Source organism: Rhipicephalus microplus, chromosome 6 (genome assembly GCF_043290135.1).
Source record: "Rhipicephalus microplus isolate Deutch F79 chromosome 6, USDA_Rmic, whole genome shotgun sequence".
Taxonomy (NCBI): domain Eukaryota; kingdom Metazoa; phylum Arthropoda; class Arachnida; order Ixodida; family Ixodidae; genus Rhipicephalus; species Rhipicephalus microplus.
The window spans coordinates 42,618,644-42,645,529 of NC_134705.1; the positions used below are offsets into that span (position 1 = coordinate 42,618,644).

The 26,886-nt window shown below is 43.6% G+C and overlaps 2 protein-coding genes across 2 annotated transcripts; one reads left to right on the forward strand and one right to left on the reverse strand.

Moving 5' to 3' along the window:
* LOC119167655 (uncharacterized) lies at positions 1–26,884 on the reverse strand. The gene is made up of 5 exons (XM_037419170.2): positions 26,579–26,884; positions 14,940–15,091; positions 6,179–6,246; positions 1,342–1,428; positions 1–172 (listed from the first exon to the last, which is right to left on the reverse strand). The coding sequence occupies exons 1-5, from the start codon at positions 26,672–26,674 to the stop codon at positions 45–47; spliced, it is 531 nt and encodes a 176-aa protein (XP_037275067.2). The 5' UTR covers positions 26,675–26,884; the 3' UTR covers positions 1–44.
* Positions 12,097–13,049, forward strand: LOC119167654 (uncharacterized). Its single transcript, XM_075865956.1, has 2 exons — positions 12,097–12,271; positions 12,433–13,049. Exons 1-2 carry the CDS (start codon positions 12,159–12,161, stop codon positions 12,986–12,988), a joined length of 669 nt encoding a protein of 222 aa, XP_075722071.1. The 5' UTR covers positions 12,097–12,158; the 3' UTR covers positions 12,989–13,049.
* Positions 26,885–26,886: the final 2 nt, after the last annotated feature.

Genomic DNA, 26,886 nt, shown 5'->3' on the forward strand with positions numbered 1-26,886 from the left:
TTGCTGATTCTAGCGCAGTAGCAGGTGCATCGCTGCGTTTGCTTTTATTCGTCCAAATGACAGCGCTCGGGATCGTAAGTTGGAAACCTGGTCGGACAGTTGGCCTTGTAGTTGTCGACACAGTGTCGGGGGACTGCTTGAAGGACATCAGGTTTCACCCAGAGCATACAATCTGCAGCAGCAATGAAAGAATGAACAGGTACACTTTTATGCACTTGAAAAGCAAAGTACGCAGCGACGAAGAGCCCCTCATGATAGCCCATGAAAAAAGTTTACACTTACGTAACTGTTGCCTCCTCCATTATATAAACTTTGCGGAAGCGGCACACACCTCAACTAATGAGAGCTTGAGGGCTACAAAATTTTACGTAGTTTTCTAAATCGCAGCTCACGGACTCTTATTGCTGCATGAAGTCACATAGCCGTTGTCGCCGGTGGCTTAACTGACAGGCATGAAAGAATTTTTAAAAATGCTCAAGGTCAAATAAAATTTCGACTGTGCCCTCAGCCGAGAAAGTGAGCATTTCACCAGAGAACCACGGTGGTGCGCTAAACTTCTTTGCCAAATAACTCTATACAGGTGCCATTTCCAGCAAGGAATCACGGTAACCTATGTAACAGAGCGTGACAGAATTTTTCAGGTAAAGACCAGTCATCACACAATAATTGTGCAAAAAGTGTGTAGTTGAATGCTTTCTGTCCACTGTAAAGTGCTCAGCCATAACAGATCGTTGTCGTTAGCCACACGTACATAAAAAAGTGCACCCAACACCTTACAGATGCGTAGCGGCTACCTCGCTTACCCGCAGAAAGACGAGAAATGTTGGGGCGAGTGCTAGCTCACACCACAAAAATTGTGACTTATGGCGTAGTCAATACCATGTAAAAAGCCGAAATTTTAAACGCACTTGGCCTGGCCCCAACATGACGCTTTGCTCAGAATTCACATTAGGCAGTATCATAATGATTGGTGAGTTGCGTTCTCTCTGTCTTATTCAACAATAGACAACCTCTGAAAGGCACCAATGCAGTAAGTGCAGGGACGCATCTAGGTGAGCATGTAAACATAGTATTAGGCAAATGTAACTGGCAGTCATACACTTCTGGTATTCCCTGAAATTGCGACCTGCACCAACGCCTCACATCAAAGATGAAGATCAGAGACACCAAATTCTAATTGCCTCCCTAACGAATGTGTGGGTGCCTTAGATGACAGGGTGGTGAACAATGAGAAAAAAAAGCCTTCCCTAAGCTGCGCCCTTCATTTGGTAATACACTGCAAATAACAGTCTAAAATAGAGAGATCAAAGCATTGGTAAATAAATCACACAGCAGCCTTACGGTCATGGCCTCGGAAAAAAACTCTGTTGACAGCGCAGGTCAAATAGTCCGTGTACAGGCAGGATCCAGTGTAAATGGTCGTTGTGTCTGGAATAAGTGGAGGGCATGAAGACACGTATCAACTTCAGGAAAGAGTGGTCACATGATTTATTTAAAAAAGAACGTAATGTCATACACTATATCATGTGTAGATGGCGGAGGACGGTAAAAGATTGAAGCGTTCTAAACAATCGTGACAGCGACATTACCAGTTCACATTTGCTCTTCTCTAGTATTGCGCAAGTCTCGAAGCTGAGCAGTTCCACGGAGACACTCAGGCAATGGCATTGGACTAAATTCTGAAATCCTATAGCTAGGAATAATGGGCGAAGAATACAGGATATGCGTCATTTATGCTGTAACCAATATTTTGCACAAACAATGCGCTTAATATACAATTCACCGGCAACTTTATATGAATCAACCTTGTGCAGAAGTGCGCAACGTTTGCACAAGAACACGAGAGAAAAGCAATTGTGTCTATTTTGATGTGTTCTCGTATACGAATCGTGCGCTTTCTACCATTATATTAATGCTCTACGCAGCCGGAAGAAACTGATAGGCAAGTGAACAACGAGAAGAGCCGTTTCCGGTATAGCACTGTTGTTTATGGTAGACGGGGCACCACTAGGTGCCGCAGACACGCAGCTTGGCACGTGTTTGCGTGGTTCGCAAAATTTTGTTGTTGAGTGTATATGCGTTTATAGCAGCCAACAATTGTTTTCGCCTGTGGGCAATACCGACAAGCAACTATAATTATTAGTCATGTTGTCGTGTAGCTCTTGCGTCGGTCTGTTGAAAAAATTCCGCCATATCCACGAAGTGAATGATGATGAGTGGGCGAAGCTCCGGAGGTAAACCTGGTAAACCATGAATCCTCTGTACATTTTGCCCACTCGATTTTATTACATCGCTCCCCCTAGCGTACGTCGCCGCACTAAATCAAACGATTGCCTTCAACCAATGACACGCGCCATATGTGACATCATTCCTATTTTATAAGATCTCGCGTCTTTCATCAACTACAAGTACCGCTTTCTAGTTTATAACATCTTGCATCTTTTCATCATCAGCTACAAGTACCACCATCTAGTAAACACTACAAGAACTAAACGAGAGGTGGCTACATACAGGAGACGGTACCGCCATCTAGTGAACACTGCAAGAACTAAACTAGAGGTGGCTACATACAGGGGACGGTACCGCCATCTAGTGAACACTGCAAGAACTAAACTAGAGGTGGCTACATACAGGCTACAGGGGACGCACAGCCCACGCCCTAAGGAGCTTCGCCCCTAAAAGAAATTCGTGTATCGGAGCTTTCTCGCCCGTGTTGTGCTAGAGAAAGAATAAATGGTGGAGAAGGAAGGATAGGGAGGCCAAGCAGTCCGTGATAACGCGCTTTCTACCCTTCACGTGGCAACGAGATGGCGAGATGGAAAAAAGAAGAGGAAAGAGAGGAAACGTTCAGATACATAGCATAACGCACAGCACGTGCACAAGAACCTAGTCAATAAGAGTTCAATAATCTGGCGTCAAATGCGACATCGCAATCACAGCCGCCTGTCCAGGTCCACCTTCCTAGAAACCCTCAGCAGTTTCTTGGCCGCCTTGTACACGACATGCTAGAACAGATTCAACAGAGATTGGTCTATTGACTGGGTGCGCTACAATGAATACTAGTGATTTTCACTGCATATTAGAGGCCGCACAGTCGCACAGGATGTGGCGTAGTGTCTCTTTGCAACTACAGGCACTGCATAGACTATTGTTGGCTAATGAATGCAATGAGGAAGGAATAATATTTCGTAAATTCTACACCAAACCATGAACGTTAAAGCAGTGTGGCCTCTATTCGGTGCGATCCAGGTGGCATATAGAGGTCAATCAAATAGCGCAGGTAATGTTGATCTTGGTCCGGTTTTGACTGATATGGGGGGTTTAACGTCCCAAAATCACCATATGATTATGAGAGACGCCGTAGTGGAGGACTCCGAAATTTCGACGACCTGGGGTTCGTTAACGTGCACCCAAATGTGAGCACACGGGCCTTCAACATTTCTGCCTCCATCGGAAATGCAGCCGCCGCAGCCGGGATGAGGTTGGTCCGCTTAACTGGCTGCTTAGTGGGTACCATAGAGAGAGCGCCATCTCCAGCGCAAGCCCTCGAAGTCTGTTGGCCGCGTAAGACCTTCAAAGTAGTATGGTGTCCTCGTGTGTGCCGTCAAGAGCAGTCCGAGCGGCATTATCAGGGGGTTTGTTTCCTATGACATCGCATTGAATTGGAAGCCGCTGGAACGCAAGTGGCTCCCTTTCTCATGGAATGTGTTACGAAAATGCAGAATTTCCAATACGAGCAGTTCGTATGGGCCACGACGCAGCGCTGATAGCACAGATTGTAGGGCTGCCATGAAGTCGGCTAAGATCGACCATTGTTAAGGTGGTTCGCGATCAACCAAACAAAAGGAAGCGTGCACAACAGCTAGTTCCACAGCTGTTGACATCGTGGGTGGTCAGTCCTGATAATGATTGTCATAGCTCTTGCTCGCACAACTACTGCACGGGACGAAGACAGGAGGTTTGTGGAACCATAAGTACATATATACACGGTCCGCATAAAAGAGGCAGATAGAGTTACTCCAGCACAGGCGATGGCATCGAAGATTTTTTCTGGATTCCTGGCACTCAGAAGTTCACTGCGGGTTGAATAAGGCACCAAGAGGGCATCGATGATTTAGATGCCATGTGGAAGCCCGGGGGAAGTTTGTAGTTTTATTTGACCATAGATTTAGCGAACCATGCTTGGCGTCTGTCTGAAGTCAGCGTGACATGGCCATGACTGGAAGCACGGGCTAATTGTCTGATGTACGTTCTCACGATTACGGCCGTAATGTGAGTGCACTGGATAACAATCGCAATGGTTGCCTCTGTTGACGTACATCCGGGCAAATCGAGGCACATTTTGAGTGATTGCACTTGTACTGCCTTTTTATGTGGTTCTTAAAGGGAAAAGAAGAGTAAAGTGAGCCCCGTAACTGTCTGCTTCACGTTCGACATCCGACAGTAGCTCACAAGGGATGGGGGGAGACGAGGGAATTAAAAGGTAGGATTAAAATGTATATATAGAGAGAGGAATGAGAGAGCGAGGCGCAGGGATCGCGAGACCTGCAGAGACCTAATACTTGTTTTGTAAGCATTTCTCAGCACAGGCAGGCTATATTTAAAAAAAACCGTGAAACAGCGCTCCGCATAGTTCAGCATCACGTGTACTAGTCGCTGAGAAAGGAACTGTAATGCATGCGATAACAGTCTGCGAGAACGCCGATCGCAGTAACTCACTAAAACACGGCGTCAGTCTGATTGTCGAAAGCAGCTCATGTCACGATTTTGTTATCTTTCAGGCCAGCAAGAAATTCCACTGGAAAAAAGTGTTTGCTTTTGTAAACGCTGCGAAGGTCTACCAATGGACTGAACAGTGATAGTCGGCAGTCTAATGAAACCGCTGTACCAAGGTGAAGGACAAGCAGAGAGCAAGCTGAACAAAATGGTGGCATGTGAGTGGCTTAATTTTTTATGCCGTTCTGCCTTTTAATTATTGCCCAATAATAACTTACAGGCCCTTAATAAATTGGCAGCCCATATTCACACAGTAGCAATAAAAATATATACAAACAATCGCTGGCTGAGAATTTAACGTCCGCACTTTGTTGTTTTGCTGCTTTGTTTAAGTTTGTCTATGTGTCAGGTGTAAAAATGTGACGAGACAATGAACTCGACTAAAAAGCACAGAATGCGCACAAGGTACGCACACACACGTCAGTTACCGACCTGTGAGGTGCTTACTGCTTTATGCGGCACGTTGTAGTACCTGTCCTATATAGGTCAAAGCAAAGTTTTTTTTTTTTCAAATGCAAAATTGTAGAACCCAAAAAGGCACCGGTCACTCGATACCGTTTGAGTTCCGGACGACGGTGCACCATGCTTGTGAACTTAGCACGCGCTTGTTCTAAGCGGATTATTCTTTAGAAGCTTCCACTGGTTTTGGGAATCATGGTTTCTGTTGCCTGACAGCAAGCATGTGCACGTAAATATAAAAATTACCATAGCATACCAACGACACACCGGGATGGAAGCCTCAAAGTACGAGTGGGAACATAACAGATTTTATTTCATTTCAACAAAGCATGTTGCTTAATTAGTGGATTTGTTGTATAGAGAAAATAGGTGCGGCACACGAAAAACACGAGGAACATAAACCCATATATGTAGGTCAGTGTATTCAGTTCACCCCACTTAATTAGCAGCTCAGCCATTTTCTTAATCAGGATTCCACCTATCCGCGCACCAAAAATAGAAAGCTTCGATAAATTACTTCTGTTCATAATAATGCGTGCGTAGTGCTGCTTCCGAGTATAATGTTCCGGTGTTATGCGCACCTCTTTCTCCTGAATTTGTCAAGGATGTCTTAACGCGTTCCAGATACTGGGCGAAAGGTACCGAAATAATCGCAATGCATTGAGCATATCTGAACTTTATTTGAAAGACAAACAGGGAAAACAGCTTTCATGCCAGTAGATTTCAAAAGCATGCGTTGAATGCACTAAATCTTTTCGCAGTACTGTCACTAAGATTCAAAGCTCCTTCCTCACAGTTTCCTAACATTTGGCGAAGAAAACGGAAGGCGTCCATAACTCATGAATGAATCTCTGTGGGGGGGGGGGGGTCGTGATGTACATAACGAAAAAAATCTTAAATTGACTGACGATGCCACCACCAAGTTAAACAACGTAACACGCACCATGGTCCAGGAAATAGGTGACCTTCTCGGGCGCTTCTCCGTCATCAACGTAGAAAGTAACGTTTGTCCTGCATAAAAAAAAACAAATTTGTACACATACACAAATCGCCCGCTCTTTGACAAAAGAAAATAACAGTGCACAAACGCTGAGTTACAAACATGATGCCGTGGTTCTGTGAAGATACTCCACTTTTTTCTAGAGCCTTAGGTTTCATACCGATTTGTGAAACTACCCGGCAGTAAAACATTTAAGAGTTATTTCAGTTCTTTTCTTAATCTGATCTATCTGTAGAAGGAGAAAACACGTTTGTTACAGATAAAAGTTTCAGACGTAAAGACTCTTTTCTAGCACACAAGATTCATATGAGCTAATTGGTTCACAGTGGCGAGATCTATATCGGCTCAACAGGGCAGCACCTTATCGAGTAAACAAGGGAGCATGATGACTTCACTATACACAACAGCATCTCGTTGACAATGCATACACCTAAGGAATCATTGTAGGCACTACGAATGTCAGGTTCCTTAGGAAAAGTGAGCAAACGAACTTAAACATCCATCAATATTGAGTAAGACGTAGGCAAGTGCCTCAGTGGCACTTCAGTGGTTGGGGCTATAGGGCTTATCCCATTATTACTCAGGACAGCTGTGGCACAGTGGTTTACAGCCACAATGGCAAGGACGGGTACACCAGGATTTGCCTATTGTCTGCTAACTTGCTTGGGGCATGACACGCACTTGTGCATTTCTTTAATGGGACGTTCTGGCTCTTGTTTTGGTTGAAAGAAAAATATTTCTGGACGACTTGAGCAGATTTGAGTGGGCCAGTCTAAACTCGTCAAGATGCGGAATGGGGACAATTGGGATTGAATTCACAAATCTTTCTTTTGGCTACACACATTTTTTAGCAAGGAATTATCTATACTGAGAGGGTACGATAGCCACGTCATGAGTTTACCTTACACAAAATTTTTGAGGGCAATGAGGACACACAAAAGGCAATGAAACTACATGGAAAGAAAAAAGTGCGTGACGATGATAGCAAGGTAGCACACAAAGCATCTAACATCGAGAGTACACAATGGTTGATAGCCAATGATTTGCTGCATATCAACTTCAAGTTCCGAGGGCATTTGCTACAGCGCTCACGCACTGCCGCGTTGCAACTAGCGTATGGTTGTCCTGTGCAAACCCACGCGCTTGCGTTCCATCAATGACCGTAGCTAAAAAAAGTAATAGTTCTATGGCTTTAAGTAATAACTCGTGTGCTATCTCACCAAGTGGAAGCGAACAACACTCCAGACTGAGCAAAAATGGATGCATCCAATGTTTGAAGATGAGCCCCAAGTGTCTTCCCGGGCTTAACGCGACAAGTTACCTTGCAATTTATTAAAGCTGCGCGTGCTACTCAACTTACCCGGCAGTGTCTAACATTGGTTAGTATTGACTGTAGGGGGGTTTTGTAGCTAGACGCAACAGATTGACTTTCTCACATTAATGTCATTACAAGACACAGTTGCGGCTTTTGTTACTGTGGAGGAATTCTGCAGAAATATAAAACAGCAGTATTGAAACGGTATCGTGAGTGTAACGTCACAGCTTTTATGCCCCGCATCATTTTGATAAATCAAGAATGCGAGAACAGACGTACGCTTACGCTTCGATATGTGACCACGTAAAACAAGCGACATTCCTCGGGAGGTGTTTCAGTGCTTATGCTTTTCAGAAAACGTGATGCAGTTATTCGGTTGTGCGGCGTTTTCGTGAACAAACAAAAAACAAGAGATGTTCATGAGTCTCGGCGTGAAGTGACAATACCACATGCGCGAAACAGAAGGGAAAAAAAGAGAGAGCCAGCTTATCCTATCGAAGTGATCGATATGATAAAGACGATCTTCTGGGGCAGCAGACGTCATGGAAAGTTCGGAAAATTGGTGTAGGATGCTTGGAGAGCATAAAAAAGGGGACCACGCGTTTTATTGAAGTGACAGCCACCCAGAAAGAAAGATAAATTGTGACGGTCTTGATATTTAGGAATCAAAGCTAATGAAGAGATTTGTGAGCTGATTAGCAAAAGTTTGCTTACATGATGATAATGAAAACAAACTGTGTATGATTTAGTGAAGGAGACTATAGTGACATTGAATTCAGGATAGTTGATTAGCGTAGTCATGCGCTGATATAAAGTGCACAATAAAGTACAGCCACACTTGGTGGCTTCTACCTTTTAGTCACCTTGGGCGAACGCATTCCAATTCTTTTTTTCAATTTATAACCAAGATTCAGAGCTTGTTTTGCATTTGGCATCTTTTGAGGGAATGACGATATATTAACAATGACGCAAAATGCTGCAGTGGCAAGCTCTCATCTCAAACACTGCAGCAGTCAACGAGTGGTTACAGTGTTCAACTACAATGTAGGAGAACTGGTTTCAATTTGCGGTGGCGCCGAGCCGCAAGCGATTTTTTTGACAGGTGGCCCGACCTGAAAATATGCGTTTCGGCGTGCACTCTTTTCTTTATAACGTGGCTTTTGCTCTTTTTTCACTCCCCTTTTGACCCAATTGTGCCGCACCGTGCTCCGCCATGAATTACAGACATCAGGGCTCATATTTTCCCTCTCCAACTTCTGTTATCGCAAGAGTCCCCTGTGCTGAAACACCAATATTAGTGCGCAAACACCATCATTACCTGGTATATTACTTTTGGCGTGTCTGGATATACGACCAGTGGTCAGACATCAAGATCTTGTCAAGAAACACCTAGAAATGCAGTGAGGTAATTGCTTGCGGCCAAGATGACTGGCTTTGTCACGACACCTTTTAGAGTTAGTTTTGTGGGATTCATTACACGCAGAAAGCACAAAAGGCACGGAAAAAGAGACAAGGTACAAACAGAGTAATGAGTTTCCGTATTCTCTTTCGGTACCTGTCATGTTGTGCCTTCCATGTAATTCTGCTGCCATTAGTAATGAAGAACTACAGTGGGCTCTGCTGAGGGGGTCTCCGATCGTTCCAAGAAAAACAGTATATTGACAAATTTACGTCTTAGACAGTAGCTCTGCTTTTGGTTGCTTCATGAAACTCTTACTTCGTCTGCTCGCGTTTGTCGTCTGCTTACATGAGAGCTTGTGGCGGAGGTTTTGGCTTCACCACGCAATTACTCCCAGGTTAGATGATCACTGTCTCACGCAAAATACGAATCAGCGGCTGGCTCTACATGTAAACTTTTATTTTTTGTTTACTTATCTGTACTGCAATCTTCAGAGAGAATTTTAGAGAAGTGACTGTACATTCGTTAGGTTCACGAATCGGAAAACACAATTACAAATAAAGCGAAAAGTATTGACAGGCTTTCGGAAGATGAAAACAATGCAAAAACACAATAATTTGCAATGAACAGGCCCAAGGGCACCCAATAAAATAAATACCGCTGTATTCATGATGACCACTGGCGTAGAATAAACACTGCAGTGGTTGAAATAACGAGCACTACTACATGTAATAGAGTAAACAGTTATAATATGTAATAAATGGCTGCTAATTTTTGCTGGAAAATTTCAGCCAAGGTTTGCTCAAAAATCATGAGGATTTGCACATTTTAAATGTCATATAAAATTACTAGAGGCATTTTATCCAGATTACTTGCCATATTATTGCAGCCTTCATCAATATCTGAGCAGTGAAGGAGGAAATGCTAAGAGTGGTTCGCACCACCCTTGGGATTTACTCGTGCCAGAGCTGTTTTTACAAAAAAACTTTGCTTTGTGAATCCACTTACGGGTATTTTTTGGTGGTGTAAGCAATTATATCAACTACATCACCATCGCTGATATGTTACTGCAGTCGAAGTGCTCTTTATTGCAGCAGCCGATGTGACAACAGTAACATCTTAAGACGTTATTTTTCATTTCGTAAATTGAGTTACACAACAAAATTCCTCTTACGCGAAAATTTTTTCCTTAGTGAGTTTGTCACTATGAAAGCAGTAGTTCTTCTGAACTTCATCTCGTGACAAATAGGCAGTCTTGGACAGAAACTAGTTACTTGTTACGCGTTGCTGGTAACCAGTTACTTTTTTCAGATACTTGTAACTGTAACTAGTTACTTTTGATTTAGAGATGCTTGTAACTGTAACATTGTTACTTTTTTACTGAGTAAGTGTAACAAAAAATACAGTTACAGTTACTTTTGTTTTTGTAATAAATTATCTAACAGCCACACTCGTTAGAGGCCGACGCTAAACGCTTTTCATTTTTTCGAACTTTTTTTACAGTATCCTCTCCACCTTTCGACTTTCGACGGCTCCCGACGCAGTTTAAGGGAACAGATCGCTTCAGGTAGGTTAAAGCCTTCGGGTAGGTTAAAAGGCTGCTTCTGTTTTAATCTCATTGTGTACACCGAGGTTGCCTATTTTTATTATCTTATCCTTCCCAACAAGAAACTAAATTAAGCTGCAAATCTACTTCAGCTGCGTTCTTTTTTTTATGATCGCAATAAATTAATGAGCCTGGCATGCTGCAATCGCTGATCTCACTGACTATGGAGAGTTGCGCGCATGCCCTCAACTGTTGCATATTAAGGCACATTTTGTAACCCTAGAATTTACGACAAACTTCTGCATATCCTTCGCAAATCTAGATAGTCATGTGGTTATTTTGTAGAGTCAGAATTTAAAACACAAATATGTTCTACAGAGATATTGTACAAAGCCCGGAGACTAGAAAAGACAAGAGACAAATGCAATGCACACACAACAAAAGCTTTACGCTTTGTTTCGTCTGTCGTACTTTTAAAAAAACCTGGATTTCTGTTTTAATGAGATATTTGCAATTTTCTAAAGCCTATTATTGTGCTACATTACATATTAGGGCTACTGATCATCGGTGCCATGCAATAGTTTTTTTTTCCTGTTAGGAGTGAACCACAGATGTAAACCGCCCCAAAAACGTGCGGAGTACGAAACTTCCGAGGAAGCTATATTCCGGCTTTGTCTGAGAACATAACCTCCAAATAGATGTTCCGGCCTGTAGTATAGTCCTTGCGAGCTACATAGTTACCAGCTATTTAAAAAGCGCCACGTGCTAACAGAGCAGAAATTCGCAATTGCAGTAGAGCCTACGCTCCGCAAATTTTTGGGTGTATTTATACGTCTGCTTGGGCATAGTCGTTGCGTTTATCTTTATTTGTTAATGGATAATAAACTTCACTCTTTTCTTGCTTTTTCTAACACTTTTATTGTTAAGGGAGTGCTCTGTCTCGTATTTTTTTGTCCAGCTGTTGGCACTTTTACTTCATACTGCTTAACAAATTAGTCAATCAAAGCATATGGATGCTGTATAAAAATGTTGAACCTCCACTAGCTCATTTCCGCGCTAACTTGTTGGAAATTTTTATTTTTCGGGACACAGGGTCTTTGGAGAAGCTGAACGGGACCAAGATTTTGTGGCAAATAACATCACGGAGGTACTGGACAGTGGCTCGAACAATGATTCCTTTCAAGATATCCACTTGCCATGGCACGGCGTTTAGGTGTGCCGCGCACACCCTAAACGTCGTCGCTTCCGTCGATGCCGAAAATGCCGGCAACAACGGGACCTACCGCGAAATGATGAGGACCGTTTTCTCAAAACTGAAGACTCTTTGAAGGAAACAAAGCCAGTCTGTGCAGGCAGCCGAAGCAATAAAGGCTGCCTTGGGAAGGCATCTCCCTGTGCCGAATGCAACGCGATGGAATTCGTTGTTCAACGCCATGAAGTACGTAAACGAAGTACCAAAAGCGAGGATGGACGCAACATTCGACGCACTCTCGTTGCCACGATAGCAGCATGAGAAATCTATGTTCATTGATGAATACTGCAAGGTATGTTTCGATTATTTGTTTAATATGATTCAGTGCATTGACTATATCTTTTATTTTTCCAGGCGATGTACGCTGTGGCAAAGGCGCTGGATATACTACAAGGGGAACAATTTTAGTTCATGGGCGTCCTGCAGCCAACACTTCAATCTCTACTGCGGTATCAGCGATCCCTCCCGCCGCTTAAGTACTGCACATCCCTTGATAGCAGTCTTCAGGACACAGTCAAGAAAAAGTGAGAGTAATTTCCTGTGCCCATCTCTTTGCTGTCCTATCTCATCGCCTGCTTTCGCAGGGGTGCATATGCATTCGTACCACGGATTGTCCGTGGTATGAATGAAAGTGAAATGTTTTTAACAGAGCCATACATTTTTTCTGTAACCTTTTTCAATACAGGTTTTCTGGAGTTTTGGAGGATGCCGATCTGGCCCTGGCAGCGGCGGTACATCCAAAGTTCAAGCTTTTCTGGATGACTGCAGCGCAGAAAGCAGCGACGTTACGACTTCTTGAGGAAGAGTGTCATGCTCTAGAAGCAATTTTCAATGAAAATGCAGCCACCAGCGAAGAAACTAACGAAGACGACGTGTTTTTTCAGTTGCCTCATTCCTCCCTTTCATGCTCCGAGGTGCAACAATGGCTCAGCGATCCCGGAACTGACATCAGCGAGCTGGCGAAGTGCCCTAATACTAAGAAGATTTTCATTCAGCGAAATACAGGAATTCCGTCCAGTGCGCCGGCTGAACGGCTAATCAGCAAAGAACGCGACATTTTGTCCATCCAGAGGCGAAAGCTCTCCGATGAAAACTTTGAAAAGCAACTAATGCTAAAGTGTAACGAATTTTGCAAGCAAAATTCCTTGTCACCAAGTGTGCATAAACTGCATAAACAACAAGAACAACAACAACAAGAACAACAACAACAACAACAACAACAACAACAACAACAAGAATAACAACAACAAAACTGATGTGACAAAGTGAGCCTTACAGAACGATTGATTATATTGGCCGACTTTTAAGTTTTTTTTTTCATCTAGGGTTTCACAACATGCAACTTTCATTACCTGCATGCCTTCCTACGCCATTAATCATTGAAACCTATCGTTTGTTTTGTAATCAATTACTTATTTTACACAGTAACAAAAAATAACGACGTTACTTTTTCACTGTAACTGTAACTGTAACAAGTTACTTTTACAAAATCTGTAACTGTAACTGTAACAGCGTTACTATTTTGCCTTCAGTAACTGTAACTGTAACACTATTACTTTTTACTGGTAACGCACCCATGACTACAAATAGGCTACGGGCTCCTAGGGAGTGAAATAAACAAGGCTTAGACAAATTCATGTTCTCTTCATCATTTCCGTACCGGCTGAAGTGTCGTGCGTTGCAGCTCCCACACACAGTAGTACCATATTTACATTTAGCATGCATTATTTACCATATTTTTATTTAGCGTACGGTTTCAACAACAAAAAAGAATGGCAGATCTCTTTGGCAGATGATATCACGCCGTGGAAAACACGCGACACACAAATCAATGTTGTGTATCTCTGTATCTGAGCGTGTTTTGCCATGTATGAAACTGTGAGCACAGAAACATGGTTCACCGTTGAGTACAGTGACGTCCTTTGTGCGCTTTCGCCCCTGCCTTTTCTTCTTTTTTTGACTGTGGGGCAATTGAGGAGGCCAACTTATGGTCTATCTATGCAGCTCATGTGGAGTGATCATGCTTGCCATAAAGTTCACAAAGGTATCAGGGCCTAAAGCCGGGACAAAATCTACAAACAAGGTCTAAACTAATGATATCATTAAAAGAAATAACGAAGATGTAATCCCAATAGCTGCCCTAATATCACTGAAATGTTTCAGACGCCTGCGGCTTACTCGGTGGCCACGCAAGACGGGGCTCCTCCGCCTTTATGAGCGAGTGAATTTCCTCCACGTACACGCTTTGCTGGCGCTGTGTCACTACACCTGATGCGCGAAAGAACGTGACGGAATCCGCTTTGGCCGTGTTAAGACACGTAACACGTGAGACATGAACGCTATCTAGCAGTTTTCTTGGAAAACGAAGCGTGTGGCTCTGAGACGGGTGCGCGCGCCCGTCTCAGAGGTGATAATGTGTAGAACGCAAGGCGGTGGGTAGGCGCCACCACCACCTCGTCTTAGCAAAGCGGCCTTTTCGTGCAAGCGTTGCATGGTCAGCGCAGCGTTACAAGTGCCACGGTCCTCAAAATAACTTTTGTATGCCTTTTCTAGTAAAATAGCACATGCAGATTATATCCGTGTTGTTTGGTGCCCCAGACATGCGAAGTAATTGCTTCTTAATTAACAATTGCACAAGTATGAACGTTAAATCTTGAGCAACATTGGTGGGCGCTGCGGATGGGGTCGGTCGATTCGAATACACGGCGTCATTAGGAGTGGACAAACAGACAAATGTACAGACAGACAGACTGAAATTTTTGCGTCGAAGGTTCCCAAGGAAAACTACCGACTTTAAAAAGGCTTACAAACTCAGTACGTGATGCCAACGCGTTTGAAAACCAAAGGATATCTCGTCGCGTTACCGTGTGGCATGGCACTTGACACGCTGGTCTTTGCGAAGGCACTGATGCACGGCAATCTGCAACGGGCATGGCATGACACACGCGATTATGGCGCTACAGCAGGCGTATTTTAAAGAGGTCGCGAATTTTCTCAAGCATTGCGGCGTGGCCTGCATACACTTGCGGTGAATGCTGTCGTGGATGAATTACGATAACGAGGAAATAAATGATCGCAGAAAACGATAGGCCAGCCTCACATACAGCGACGTTCGCGATCCGTCATTCCATTAGGGAAAAGACAACGCGTGATGTTTTATCACTTCATATGAATCGTGCTCACTGGGCTTACCTGACTGTGCCGTCGGGGCCTTTCAGATGCCACACGTATACAGCTTTCCTTGCCTCAAGATTAAATGATATTCTAGAGACAGTGAGGCATTTAAAGTCCGAGTCATCGATAGATGTATAGAGGCTGAAGCCTTTGGTGAAGTTTTCCATTGCCTAAAAGAGAGAAGAAAAAACAGATTGAAAATGAAGTGATTGAACGCAGCGTCAATTTTTGTAATCCAGCATATTTTGATGAATGATACGTGGTCGAAAGACAAAACGCTGGAGGCCTTTTATTTCAGAAAATTTGATTTCGCTTTTTGTACAGCTATTTTTGCCATCAAGTATCATAACTTGTGCTACACAAATACGTCATTTTATTTTCCGACAAAATCAATATGTGCACCAATGAAATAGCGCAGAACCATGCTTAAAAAGTAATTATACTGTCTGATTAACCACTTACCTATATATTCTTTCAAATAATGTAAAACAAAGTTTTCTTGCCATTGAGGAAATGGACTACAAATTGCAATCGGCCAACTGCAATGACTTAACATTAACATTACTTTGTAAAGAAATTAAATTACTTTCTAATTACATTACCCGAAACAGAGCCATTCGAGGCTTCGCGCTCGAACGCTATGCTGCTCTTTCGCGGACCTGCCTTGTTCTTAAGCTGAGATGAAGGCAACATGATTTGATTGGACAATCATATCACTTTGCCTTCATTACCCTTTTTGTACTATTGGTAAATAATTAAACCCATTAGGTAATGGCACATGTGACATGCCAGGGAAAAATAATTGGGCATGAATGTTGAATTTGCATAAAATTTGCGTCCAAAGTAATAGCGAAATAGCGGCGCGTGGGTGCCACCTGACCTTTCATGCTTTTGTCATGAAAGAAGATGGTGTCGTAGCTTGCGGTGAGAACAAGTGTGTAATGAACAGTGTTTTTACGCATGAAATAATGTTATGAACCAATAGTGGTACTGCAACACCACAACAATGTTTAAACTGAAGACGGAAGGAAGGTCATGTATTGAGTACAATTATTACAATATTTTCTTGCCGCTTTATTTTAGTTTCCGTCTTGCTCAAATGACTGCAGCAACCGGCGTGGTACCAAGCTAGATGCGACCATTTTTGTGGGCATACGCCAATTAACAAGAAACAAAAGTTGCGCGTATCGAATCTGTAACAACTCTAAGAGTGAAAATAAATTTTATTTGGCATTCTCTTCTTAAGTAGGCACCACCCTCTGCCCCTATAGTCATTGAAGTATCCCATCAATACCCAATGTAGGCATTTTCTGTGGGATAAACAGTTTATACAGATAGCGCTAAAAAGCTCTTTTCGCATAAATGCAACTTTCAGCGTCGGCGCCATTGATTTTGACCAAAAAATTGCAAAAAGTGGAAATAAAATAAATAATGAAAACTTCGCTGATACATCTCAAGGGAATCGCTTTCATGCGAAGCTGTCGGAAAGCATAAAAAATATATATGTCGTTTTCTTTTAGTTGCTTTGAGAAAAGTTTACGATGCGTATCGATGCGTTTTGTCAGTGGATCAGTTTAGAGCTCATCTTGGGTTTACCAGGCGCGTCTACTGTAACAGCAGTTAAATGGTAAGTTTGGATCTGAAGTAATATCAGCAATCATGTTAGCGCATATACATCAGCGTTGCCATAACAAATGGCCACGGATGGTGCGATGACGCGGATGCCCTGGAAAACTTCCTCTAGCGTTTTTTTTTCTTCCGGGATTAAGCAACGTTTCAAATAGCTTGCTGCATTGTTGGAATTCAAGTGTGATGTTTAATACACCACTAAAAAGATGTAGCAGTCACTGAAACTAACACTAACGTTAACGCGACATGACGCAAAGAGTGCAAAAGTCGATATGGGATGTTTATTGCGTTTTTTAAATAAATTCAGCACTGTAACTACAATTGACACTGAACTGATGTGACAACTGCATGGGATGATGTGACTACTGCATGAAACTGCTTTTCAATAGCAGTTTCAAGAACTGGCTTGCCTCTGCGGTAGTACACATTAATTGATATGTGTGGTGTAACGTTCCAAAACCACCATATGATGATGAGAGACGCCGCAGTGTAGAATTCTGGAAACTTCGACCACCTGGAGTTGTTCATCGTGCACCGAAATATGACCACACGGGCCTACAACAGTTTCGCCTCCATCGAAAACGCAGCCGCTGAAGCCGAGATATCTCGTGACTTGTAGGTCAGCATCTGTATACTTTAGCCACTAGACCACAGCGGCGGGGCTGTAGTAGTATACGTTACTGCCCTGTAGAACCCTTGGCCTCGGTTCCTGCTGAGATCCTGAACTTTATAAACTAAGTAGGTCGGATCAACGTGGCTGTGGTTGGTTTTTAAATACTCTCTCGCATTTAAATTACGAATGCTTGTTCTAACTGTTCTAAGGAAAGCCTTCACGATGTACCTTGCAGGATTTTGGCCGCTGTTAAACGTGAAGCCTTCTTTTGCATACTGCAGCACTTTCTATCTATCTATCTATCTATCTATCTATCTATCTATCTATCTATCTATCTATCTATCTATCTATCTATCTATCTATCTATCTATCTATCTATCTATCTATCTATCTATCTATCTATCTATCTATCTATCTATCTATCTATCTATCTATCTATCTATAGATTGTTTGAAAACATGTGAGTGCTAGTGGTTCGCGAAGGAACAGTTCAGGTTAAAAGCTTTATTCGAATGAAAATCGAATCCGGGCCACCTGTGTGGCAAGCATGTGTTCGATCACAAAGCTACACTTTTGCTTCAGGTTCTTTTGCAAAAAAAAAAAAAAAACACTATGAATGACAGTTGTTTGCACTGAATTATGGGGTGGGGGCGTGAAGTGCGGCGTGGAATTTCTAACAAAAAAGACCTTGAATTTTAGGTTTCAGTAATTCTACAATTGTAACTTTCAAGCCTCGCACGAGGAAAGAAGGGTAGTAGATGTGCGTGGTCTCACTTTTCTCTATTTCTTTTTCTATTTGGCCTATCCGAAAAGAAGTTCCGACACCTGGGGTGATTCTGTACTAGATTAATTGACTTCCACGCAGAATTCTGGGGTTTGATTTCTCTTGGGACAAATATTTACATTCCTCAGAATCGTGGGGTCAACACTGCGGTGGGCAGAACAGTGGAAACACCGAAATGCCGTCAAATCAATGCCTATTTTTCATGCACCTTTTTAATTCTACCATGGTTTGCTCTACGGTGATGCTGCCTTATCATGCATGCTGCCTCTGCAACATGACAATGTCTTCGATGTTGCATCTTTGGCCACACTGCTTGATGTTAACCTTGGCATGACGCGCGCGTTTGCCGATGGACTTACGTGTTACGCTTGTGACCAACATCATCCACTCAATATCATTCATCGTTACCACGTGGTCGACAACGTCAGCACAGACGCTATAAAGGCCTTCAAAGCAGCTTCTCGCATCGGTTGACGGAACAGTGGCAACGCCGAAACGTCGCTAAATTGGTGCCTGTTTTTCACGTAGGTAGTTTATATTCTTAATGCCTATACCTATCGTTACGACGAATACTTCTTATTACCGCTGTTCAACCCGAACAATCTTGTTGCATATTGCTTTCGTGTTTTGCACTGTTTCAATGGCCTTCTATTGTGTGGTGACCTTGAACCTAACCCGGGTTCTACAAGTGTGCTTTCAGCGAATAGCACTAATACAGCCGAGTTTAACACCCTCGTTACGAGTCGCAATAGCAGCGCCTTTAGCTCCTCAAACAACACGTCTAATCGTCTTGCGCAATTAGCGGCTGGCGAAAAAAAAACTGCAAGTGACAATTCTGATATCAAAGAAAACAATATTCTCACGCTTCTAGGTCCTTGAGATTCAAGTATCAGCCCTCGAATCTTCCACAGATGTTACTCACTATGGTGCGACAAACGAGAAACCTAACTCTGAAATTGCGTCTCTTCGGGAATCTGTCACCAAACTCAGTTTAAAGTCAGAATACTTGGAAAAACGTTCACGTAAAACGATAATATTTTACATGATTTGTCGGAAATGCGTCATGAAAATACTGATTATTCGCTGAATGCGGTAACACGAGTGCTATCCGAGCGTCTTCAGACATAATGCCCAGATACTGAGTGATGTCATTGCATAGACCAATCACGTGAAGGGTGAGTACGACCAGTCATTATAAAAATTCTCGATTACAAGGAGAAGATGCGCTTTATAAAAAATGCTTTGAAACTGAAAGGGTCTTATCCGTACATAACTGAAGACCTATCCCCGCCTGTTTTCGCCTTACGAAAGAAACTGTGGAAAGAAATTGCCAGTCATCAAGATGAAGGATCCGGAGTAAAGCTCCGTTAGGATCATGCTTATATTGGTGAAGTGCGTTGCATCAGGGACACCAGTATAGATTCTATAAAACACGGTTTTGCTGGGACCGCTACAGAATCGGTTGCTTCAAAAATTAAAACTTCTCGTTGAGTGTCAGGATGTTTAAAAAATTTGAGTATTTTATACTTCAATGCCAGAAATAGAGTCAACAAACTCGTTCCTTTACTCGCCATTGTCACGTCCTACTCTCCCTATGTAGTGGTCATAACGGAGACCTGGATACATTATGGAGTGTTTGATAGTGAATTTACCCCACCCGGTTACGTATAGCAGTACGCAATGACGAATCACATGGAAATAGTGAGGTAGCGCTACATATTCACCCTGACAAAAAGTTTTTGTGCCCTCTGACACACCTGACTTAGAACTTGCTTGGTGCAAACTCTGTTTAAATAAATGACCTTTAGTTGTTGGGGAATTCTTTCGAGCACCAAGTTTCTGTTTGGAATATTGACAAAGACGTAGCCCATTTAGGCATAAACATGACTTCGGTACCTCAGAGTTTGTCTTTATGGGGGACTAAAATGCACTGTGTATTGATTGACAAACAAAAAGTTGCACTGCACAAAAATTTTGATTTTAGATAACTTTTATCTTTTTCAATAACCCTCGGTCTCAACCATTAAGTACAATCTCCAACTCGCCATAATGCTTGTGATGATTGCTATGCGCGCGTTATGTGAGTGTTTTCGAAAAGTGCGTGACACCGAAAGTCAGAAGACAAGCATTGCATGTGCAAACAGAAACCGGGTGAAGATGACGAAGAACATCGGCACTAGGGCACTACGTCAACAACACAAAAAGAAAATGGCCGAATTAGGAATGACTATAAAGATTTTAGTGGCCAAAGACTTGACAACACGGCAACTCAGAAAGCCCCATTGCGAAGCCTAATTTACCGGAGGAGTGCCAGATAGTCGGCAAGGGGTTCTTGGTCACTTCGGGCAGGAGGAGGGTGGAGGCAGTTCGCCAGCGTCACGGCCGTGGTTTGCCCCGAGTGCCTGGCATAGGTCAAGAGTCGGAATAGTTTGCTTTGCTCGACCTCAACCTTCGACGGTCCACGGAGCCAGCGGAAAGCTACTGCAGCCACCAGGTCCACTGTGGGGTGTTAGCATGAGGGCTTGGTTGTGGCCCCTGGTCCGCGCGTCCGAAAAGACTGCCGGCTTTCATCGGCCCTGTTTTCGGCACCTACCTGCTCTGTCGACGCCTACATCCGAGCGTCGCCTTGCTGTTCACCAAATTCCTACTGTACCGACATTCCCATGTTTCTCCTCCTCTACATACACGAGCCCCGCATAAGCTCCAAGCATCCATCGGTGAGACGATCTCGTGGTAGGACTCAGCATGTTCGTCGCTTTTTCAGTTTTTTGTGTAGTATAACGTTGTGTCCTTGCGTAGCATCCTTGTGTGCATATTTCTGTGTTGTTTGGACACATTGGGAATAAAAGAGAAAATAGGCTTGCTTTTTTTTATTGAGAGCGTTGATGTCTCCGAACCAACGTCCACTTAATCTAAAGAACCCCCTCAGAATGTTTTTCTTGACCTTGTTTTTCTCAATTCACTTTGAGTCGAAACAGCGTTTTAATTCGACGTAATTGATGGCATTTCTTACCACAAAGCTGAGCACATATCACTTCCATCTCGTCTAAATAAACAGCAACCGGGAATCTCGAAGTTTCGTGACTTAGTTCATGCAGACGACACTTCCATCAAAGATATGCTTGCTTCCAACTTTCAATAGTTTCAATCACTAATGCGGTTGCTTGGGCGTGTTGGTATGACATAGTGAAAAAGCTTACCCGTAAAATAATGGACGCCTTAAAGATTTCTCGACGGGGTGACGCATTCGTGAGCAGGCCTTCGGTTGCCCACTTAGAAAACTAAGTTGTCTTTTTACCTGCTTGACTGCACGAACTATGAGAATGGTTTTATAATTTTTCTTCGACTGCCCCTTTTTTTATTATTTTTCCGTTTCACTGCATGTTTGTATGTGCGTGGTTTGGAGAATAATGTTTTTGTTGTACGTTAGCGCTCTGTATGTGTACTTCTTCGTCTGGTCTCTTGGTTTATCGCGCTGCTTGTTTTTTCACTATGTCAAGCACTGAGTTGTCATGATCATGTTGACACTTTAGTCAGCGCATTTGGGAGTTTGATGAAGTTATGCATTGATCAATTCGTTCCTCTAAAAAATATCCGCAGATTCTATAGATGAATTGCAGCTTGCTGCAAGCTTCATGTCGCGTTCGTCGTATGCACCGTTTGACAAATACAAGTAGTCCTGAATTTACCAGTCCCTTTACGACCGCTGTAATTGATCTGCGTAAAAAAATCGAAAATGCTAGAAGCTTTTATTACCAGTCTGAACTTCCTGCTCTCCTAAAATATAGCCTGTACCCCGCCACGGTGGTCTAGTGGCTAAGGTACTCGGCTGCTGACTCGCAGGTCGTGGGATCAGAACCCGGCTGTGGCTTCTGCATTTCCGAGGGAGGCGGAAATGTTGTAGGCCCGTGTACTCAGATTATGGTGCAAGTTAAAAAACCCCAGGTGGTCGAAATTTCCGGAGCCCTCCACTACGGCGTCTCTAATAATCAAATGGTGGTTTTGGGACGTTAAACCCCACAAATCATTATCGTCTTAAAATTTAACCTTCGGAAATTCCGGTCTCCTGCTAACCCCACTAGAACCGATACAGTTTTCTTTATTTTTGAGAACACGGCTGCTTCAAACCCCTTTGTTGTACCTAATGCTTTTAATATTGTCATCTGCGGAAACTAACTACTCGACCACGGAGAGGGAATGCCTACCTGGTATTTGGGCGATATCGAAAGTTCTGATCGTATCCGTATGGCACTTCAATCAGAGTCGTTACGGACCATCACGCCCTTTGTTGGCTGGCCAATGTCAAGGACTCTTCAGGGCGCCTCGTGAGGTGGAGCTTGCGTCTTCAAGAATTTGACGTAACAGTTGTCTGGCCGTGGGCACGCTGATGCCAATAGCGATTCGTGCGCTCCCCTTGCAAGCACATCGAGCAATGATGATGCCGATGACCGTTTTCTTTGCGCGGTCATTGAATCTGACTTGGCCCAACAAGAGCGGAATGCCTCAGAGCTTGTACAAATTATAAAACACCTCGAAGGCCCCAGCCCGCGTCCAAGACGGGCATCCGCACGTTCAGGGTAATTATGTCTTCGAAACGACATCCTCTTCGGAAATTGGCCCCGTATCTGGATGTTTCACCGCAACTATCGTAGAACGGCGATAGTCTTGCACGTGAAAAGAGTCCACAAAACGTTTATTTGATGTTCTGTGCGACAAAATCGGAGAATTGTATTCTGGAAGCGCTGCGTTAGAGAGTCTCGATCCGTGCAGCGAAGGCTAACGAGCGCATTGAATCATGTTTGATACGAGCGCTACCGGGTAGTTATCTTCGAAAACGAGCGAAGGCATGCCCGCTCATGGATAAAGATGCTAGCCTGTCTCAGAAGCGATAAGGTGTAGAACGCATAGCGACGGGTAAATGCCACCACCATGTCGTCTTAGCAAAGCGTTGGAAACGCTTGCCTCGCGTTGTAGCGTCATTGCGTTGCATCGCGTTGCATCGTCAGCGCAGCGTGATAAACGCCACGGTCCTTAGAATTATTTATCTGCGCCTTCTCTTGTATAAAGACACACATAAAAATATTGACGTGTTGTTATGGTGCCTCAGATATTAGCAATAACTGCTTTTTATTTGACAATCGCACCAGTATGAACGCTCAAACTAGAGCAATATAAGCGGGCGCTGCAGTTGGGGCTGGCCGTTCGAGGTATCACTTGATGCCGTTTGTGGTATCGTTACTGTGGACAGACAGACAGACAGACAGACAGACAGACAGACAGACCAAAATTTTGCGTTGATGTTCCCCAAGAAAGACTATCGTCTTTAAACGAACTTGAACCTTATGCGACCGAATACCTCGTCGTCGTTCCATCAGGGCTACGTCCTGACATTTTATCTGCCTGACACGACGAGCCTTCCTCCGGCCACCTAGGATTCGCGCGTACTGTTGTCCAGATTCAGACTCACTACTGCTGGTCAAAGCTCGCCCAGGAGGTTAAGCATTACGTTAAAACCTGTAACCATTGCAGCCGTTTGAACAAATTGGCATAGACTTGCTTGGACGCCCCGGCGTGGTGGTCTAGTGGCTAAGGTAATCGGCTGCTGACCCGCAGGTCGCGGGTTCGAATCGCGGCTGCGGCGGCTGCATTTCCGATGGAGGCGGAAATGTTGTAGGCCCGTGTGCTCAGATTTGGGTGCACGTTAAAGAACCCCAGGTGGTCAAAATTTCCGGAGCCCTCCACTACGGCGTCTCTCATAATCATATGGTAGTTTTGGGACGTTAAACCCCACATATCAATCAAGACTTGCTTGGACCCTTTCGGAAGTCACATGATGGAAACCACTACATTGTAGTCGCTACTGGCTATTCTACAAGGTACTGCGAAACGATAGCCCTACAACAAGGCACCGTCGATAAGATTGCGTATTTTTTCAAGAACAATATTGTCCTCCGCCACGAAGTGCCAGCAGTTGTTATCACTGACCGTGGAACAGCCTTTACAGCCTAACTGATGCAAGAGCCATGAGGCTTAGTGGAACCGTTTGTCGCAAAACGACCGCATATCATTCACAAACCAATGGTCTGACGGAGAGAAGAAACAAGACATTCGCTGACATGTTATTCATGTATGTCGACCACGATCACAAAAACTGGCAGAACAGATCATTTATAGACACATAACCGAGTTTCTTGAAGCAAATAACTTTTTGACCAGCATGAACTTCGGTTTTGTCGCGGCTTCAGCAGAATAACATAGCTTGTAAAACTTCCACACGATATTAGGAGTACTTTAGACACTGGTTATTTGAGTTATGCCTTATTTATAAATTTTTCAAAGCTGTTCGACATCATTACTCACAGCAAGCTTCTGACTAGAAGTAATATTCAATAATCCGCAGTTGTTCAACTGGATAGGAGGCTTTCTAAACTCACGCATCAAATTTGTTTCATTTAATTCTAAGCTATCCTCAGCTCTTGAAGCCATCCACTCGGCTTCATTAAGCAATGCTAACTGTCCCTGCCCTCTCTCCTCCTCACCGTCACGCCTATCCTCCCCCTCAGCTCTCTTTTCCAGCCGCTTGCTGTATTCTACATAACAATGCATTGCTTTATTCTCTCCCCTCACTATTTCACTCCTCCTGGTCACTACTTCACAATCCTCGTCCCTTTATGTTTCATTTGCACCCCTTTATAATATGCTGGACCATGTAGGACTATTCTGCACACTGTCCTCCCCTTTTCCTCCTCGCCATGAATTTATTTTTGGGCCCCTCGCTGTACTATACTATACAATACTATACTATACTGTACTATACATAGATACACTGTATTCTAAACACTGCCCTCTGTTCTTTGTTTAGTTCTCACCCTCACAACCTTCATCATCACCCTGACTCCCCTACTCCTTAGTTATATTGTTATACACAGCATTGCTACTATTTCCCCTTTCCCCTTCTCACTCGCCTCCTTCTTCCCAATCCTCGCTTTCGTTTCCTACTTCCGAGATAAGATACTATAGATTACTGCGCAGTACCTCCTCACAATCCTACCATTATTACTCACCTTCAGTCCCTTTTTCACACTCCTTGGTGTGCAACAATTTACGCAGATTTGCCAATAATTACCCTCCCTCCTTCTATTCAGCTTTAGTTGGCTTTCACACCTCATTGTTTTACGTTACTATCTTTATTAGGCATTCACTCTCCTCCACCTCTCCTAGCGTTTCATTGCACGAACGTCGTCCTCGCGTACCGTCGCTCTTTCTCGATTCGGCCGTACTACGCGGCTGACAAACAACGGTAGTATAGCCGTTACATTGCTGGTGTTGTACTCGTTTTGGCTTGCCTTATTAACGTACGTTTCGTTTATCCAAATATTTTTTTTGCGTTTAAGCTATCTCAGTTTAATCGTGGCGAGCAGATGACAGTGAGCCCGTAGTTATATTTCTTATGAAAGTTGTTACTATCAATTTCAGTTGATAGCACTGCGTACGTGTGTCTGTGTTTTTCGCGCTGTTCCTAATGATGATATTGCAACTTCTCGCCCAGCAAGACACCTTCCTGAACCATTTCTATGAGTGAATTCTACACGTCCAACGTGAAAGGACCTGCTGGTACACGAAGTTTTGCTGCGTCAAACCGTGACAGAAAAATGGTGGCAGGGCCACGCTGTTCTGGAAGAATCGGGGAGCTGGGTACGCTTGACGAATTGCCTGCAGGCCACTGTGGATTTTTAACTACACTAGAAAGTCACACTGTGAGGTTTCCAAATAGCTTTTCTAACGTTTACAGTAGCAAGCTTAAATACCCTAGAAGTATAATTGCAGTCGCGTATGCTATGTGATCTATCAAGACGTAATACCATCCAGCTGGACTCAACATACTCATTTGTTCTTGGAATTCTTTATGTGACACTGTATCAACTCTGCAGTTAAATAAAAACAATGTCGCACCTTCTATGTGCCCCCCCCCCCCCTTTAATAGAAGAGTAGCCTTCTCAGCCGGCCTACGCCAGCTGGACCACTGCAACCCGGCATGAAACAAAATGATGGTGCACTGATTTACCCGAATTGCACCGCAAGCCGATATTAGTGCATTGCTGCGGTTCCTTAGGGAAACCTTACTGATGAACGCATTGCGAATGTGCGGGAAGTATGCTGGCGCACTGCGTTAAGAAAAACTATTTTCAAGGCTGCGTAGTGTTGTTACACGGTCTTTTTTGTTTTATTTGTTCTACCAAGTGCAGCTAATAGACCAAGTTGTTTCTCTTGTTAGTCTATGTCTTTTCTAGACAATTTCTTCCTTATCTCTCCTCTGAGCATATACAGAATACATGCGAGGTGCAAATATCCGCATGCCTGACAACAGCTTTCACGCTTTTATCCAACTTCGTACAAATGCCTTCTCGAGTACTTTGCCAGCGTTTTGGACTCGTTCCCATTTCTTAGTTGAATTGGTGATAACAGGCCGGGAAGTGTCCTTTACCCAACGAAATAAAACGTCTCTGGTCACAAAAAAAAACATAGCTATATAACTTGATGAACCCTCATTACTTGTGCTGGCTGAGGCCAGTCTTTCTTAGGGAACAAAAAGTACTTGGTGTCTTTCGGGGAACGAAATGTTGGACTTACCTTGAATGCATCAATTGGCTCGCGACGAGTACCGCCCATACTGGCCGGGACAAGAACCGCCAGTATTAGGCATATTCCCACGTTCCGCGAGGCCATGTTCCCCAGCGCAACTTCGCTGCTCGAACTTAGACTGCTGGAGCGATCGGATCACAGCCTTTCGTCTATACGACGGGTGCAATGACTGTTTCAAGCCGAAGTTGTGGAGAAGATATTATGTAGGAATGGCGAAGGCAATGCCAAGTTTCTGAGAGTTGGGTGATAACGTAGGAGCTCTCTACTGGAACTGGTACAGCTGTGCTTATCTGTTT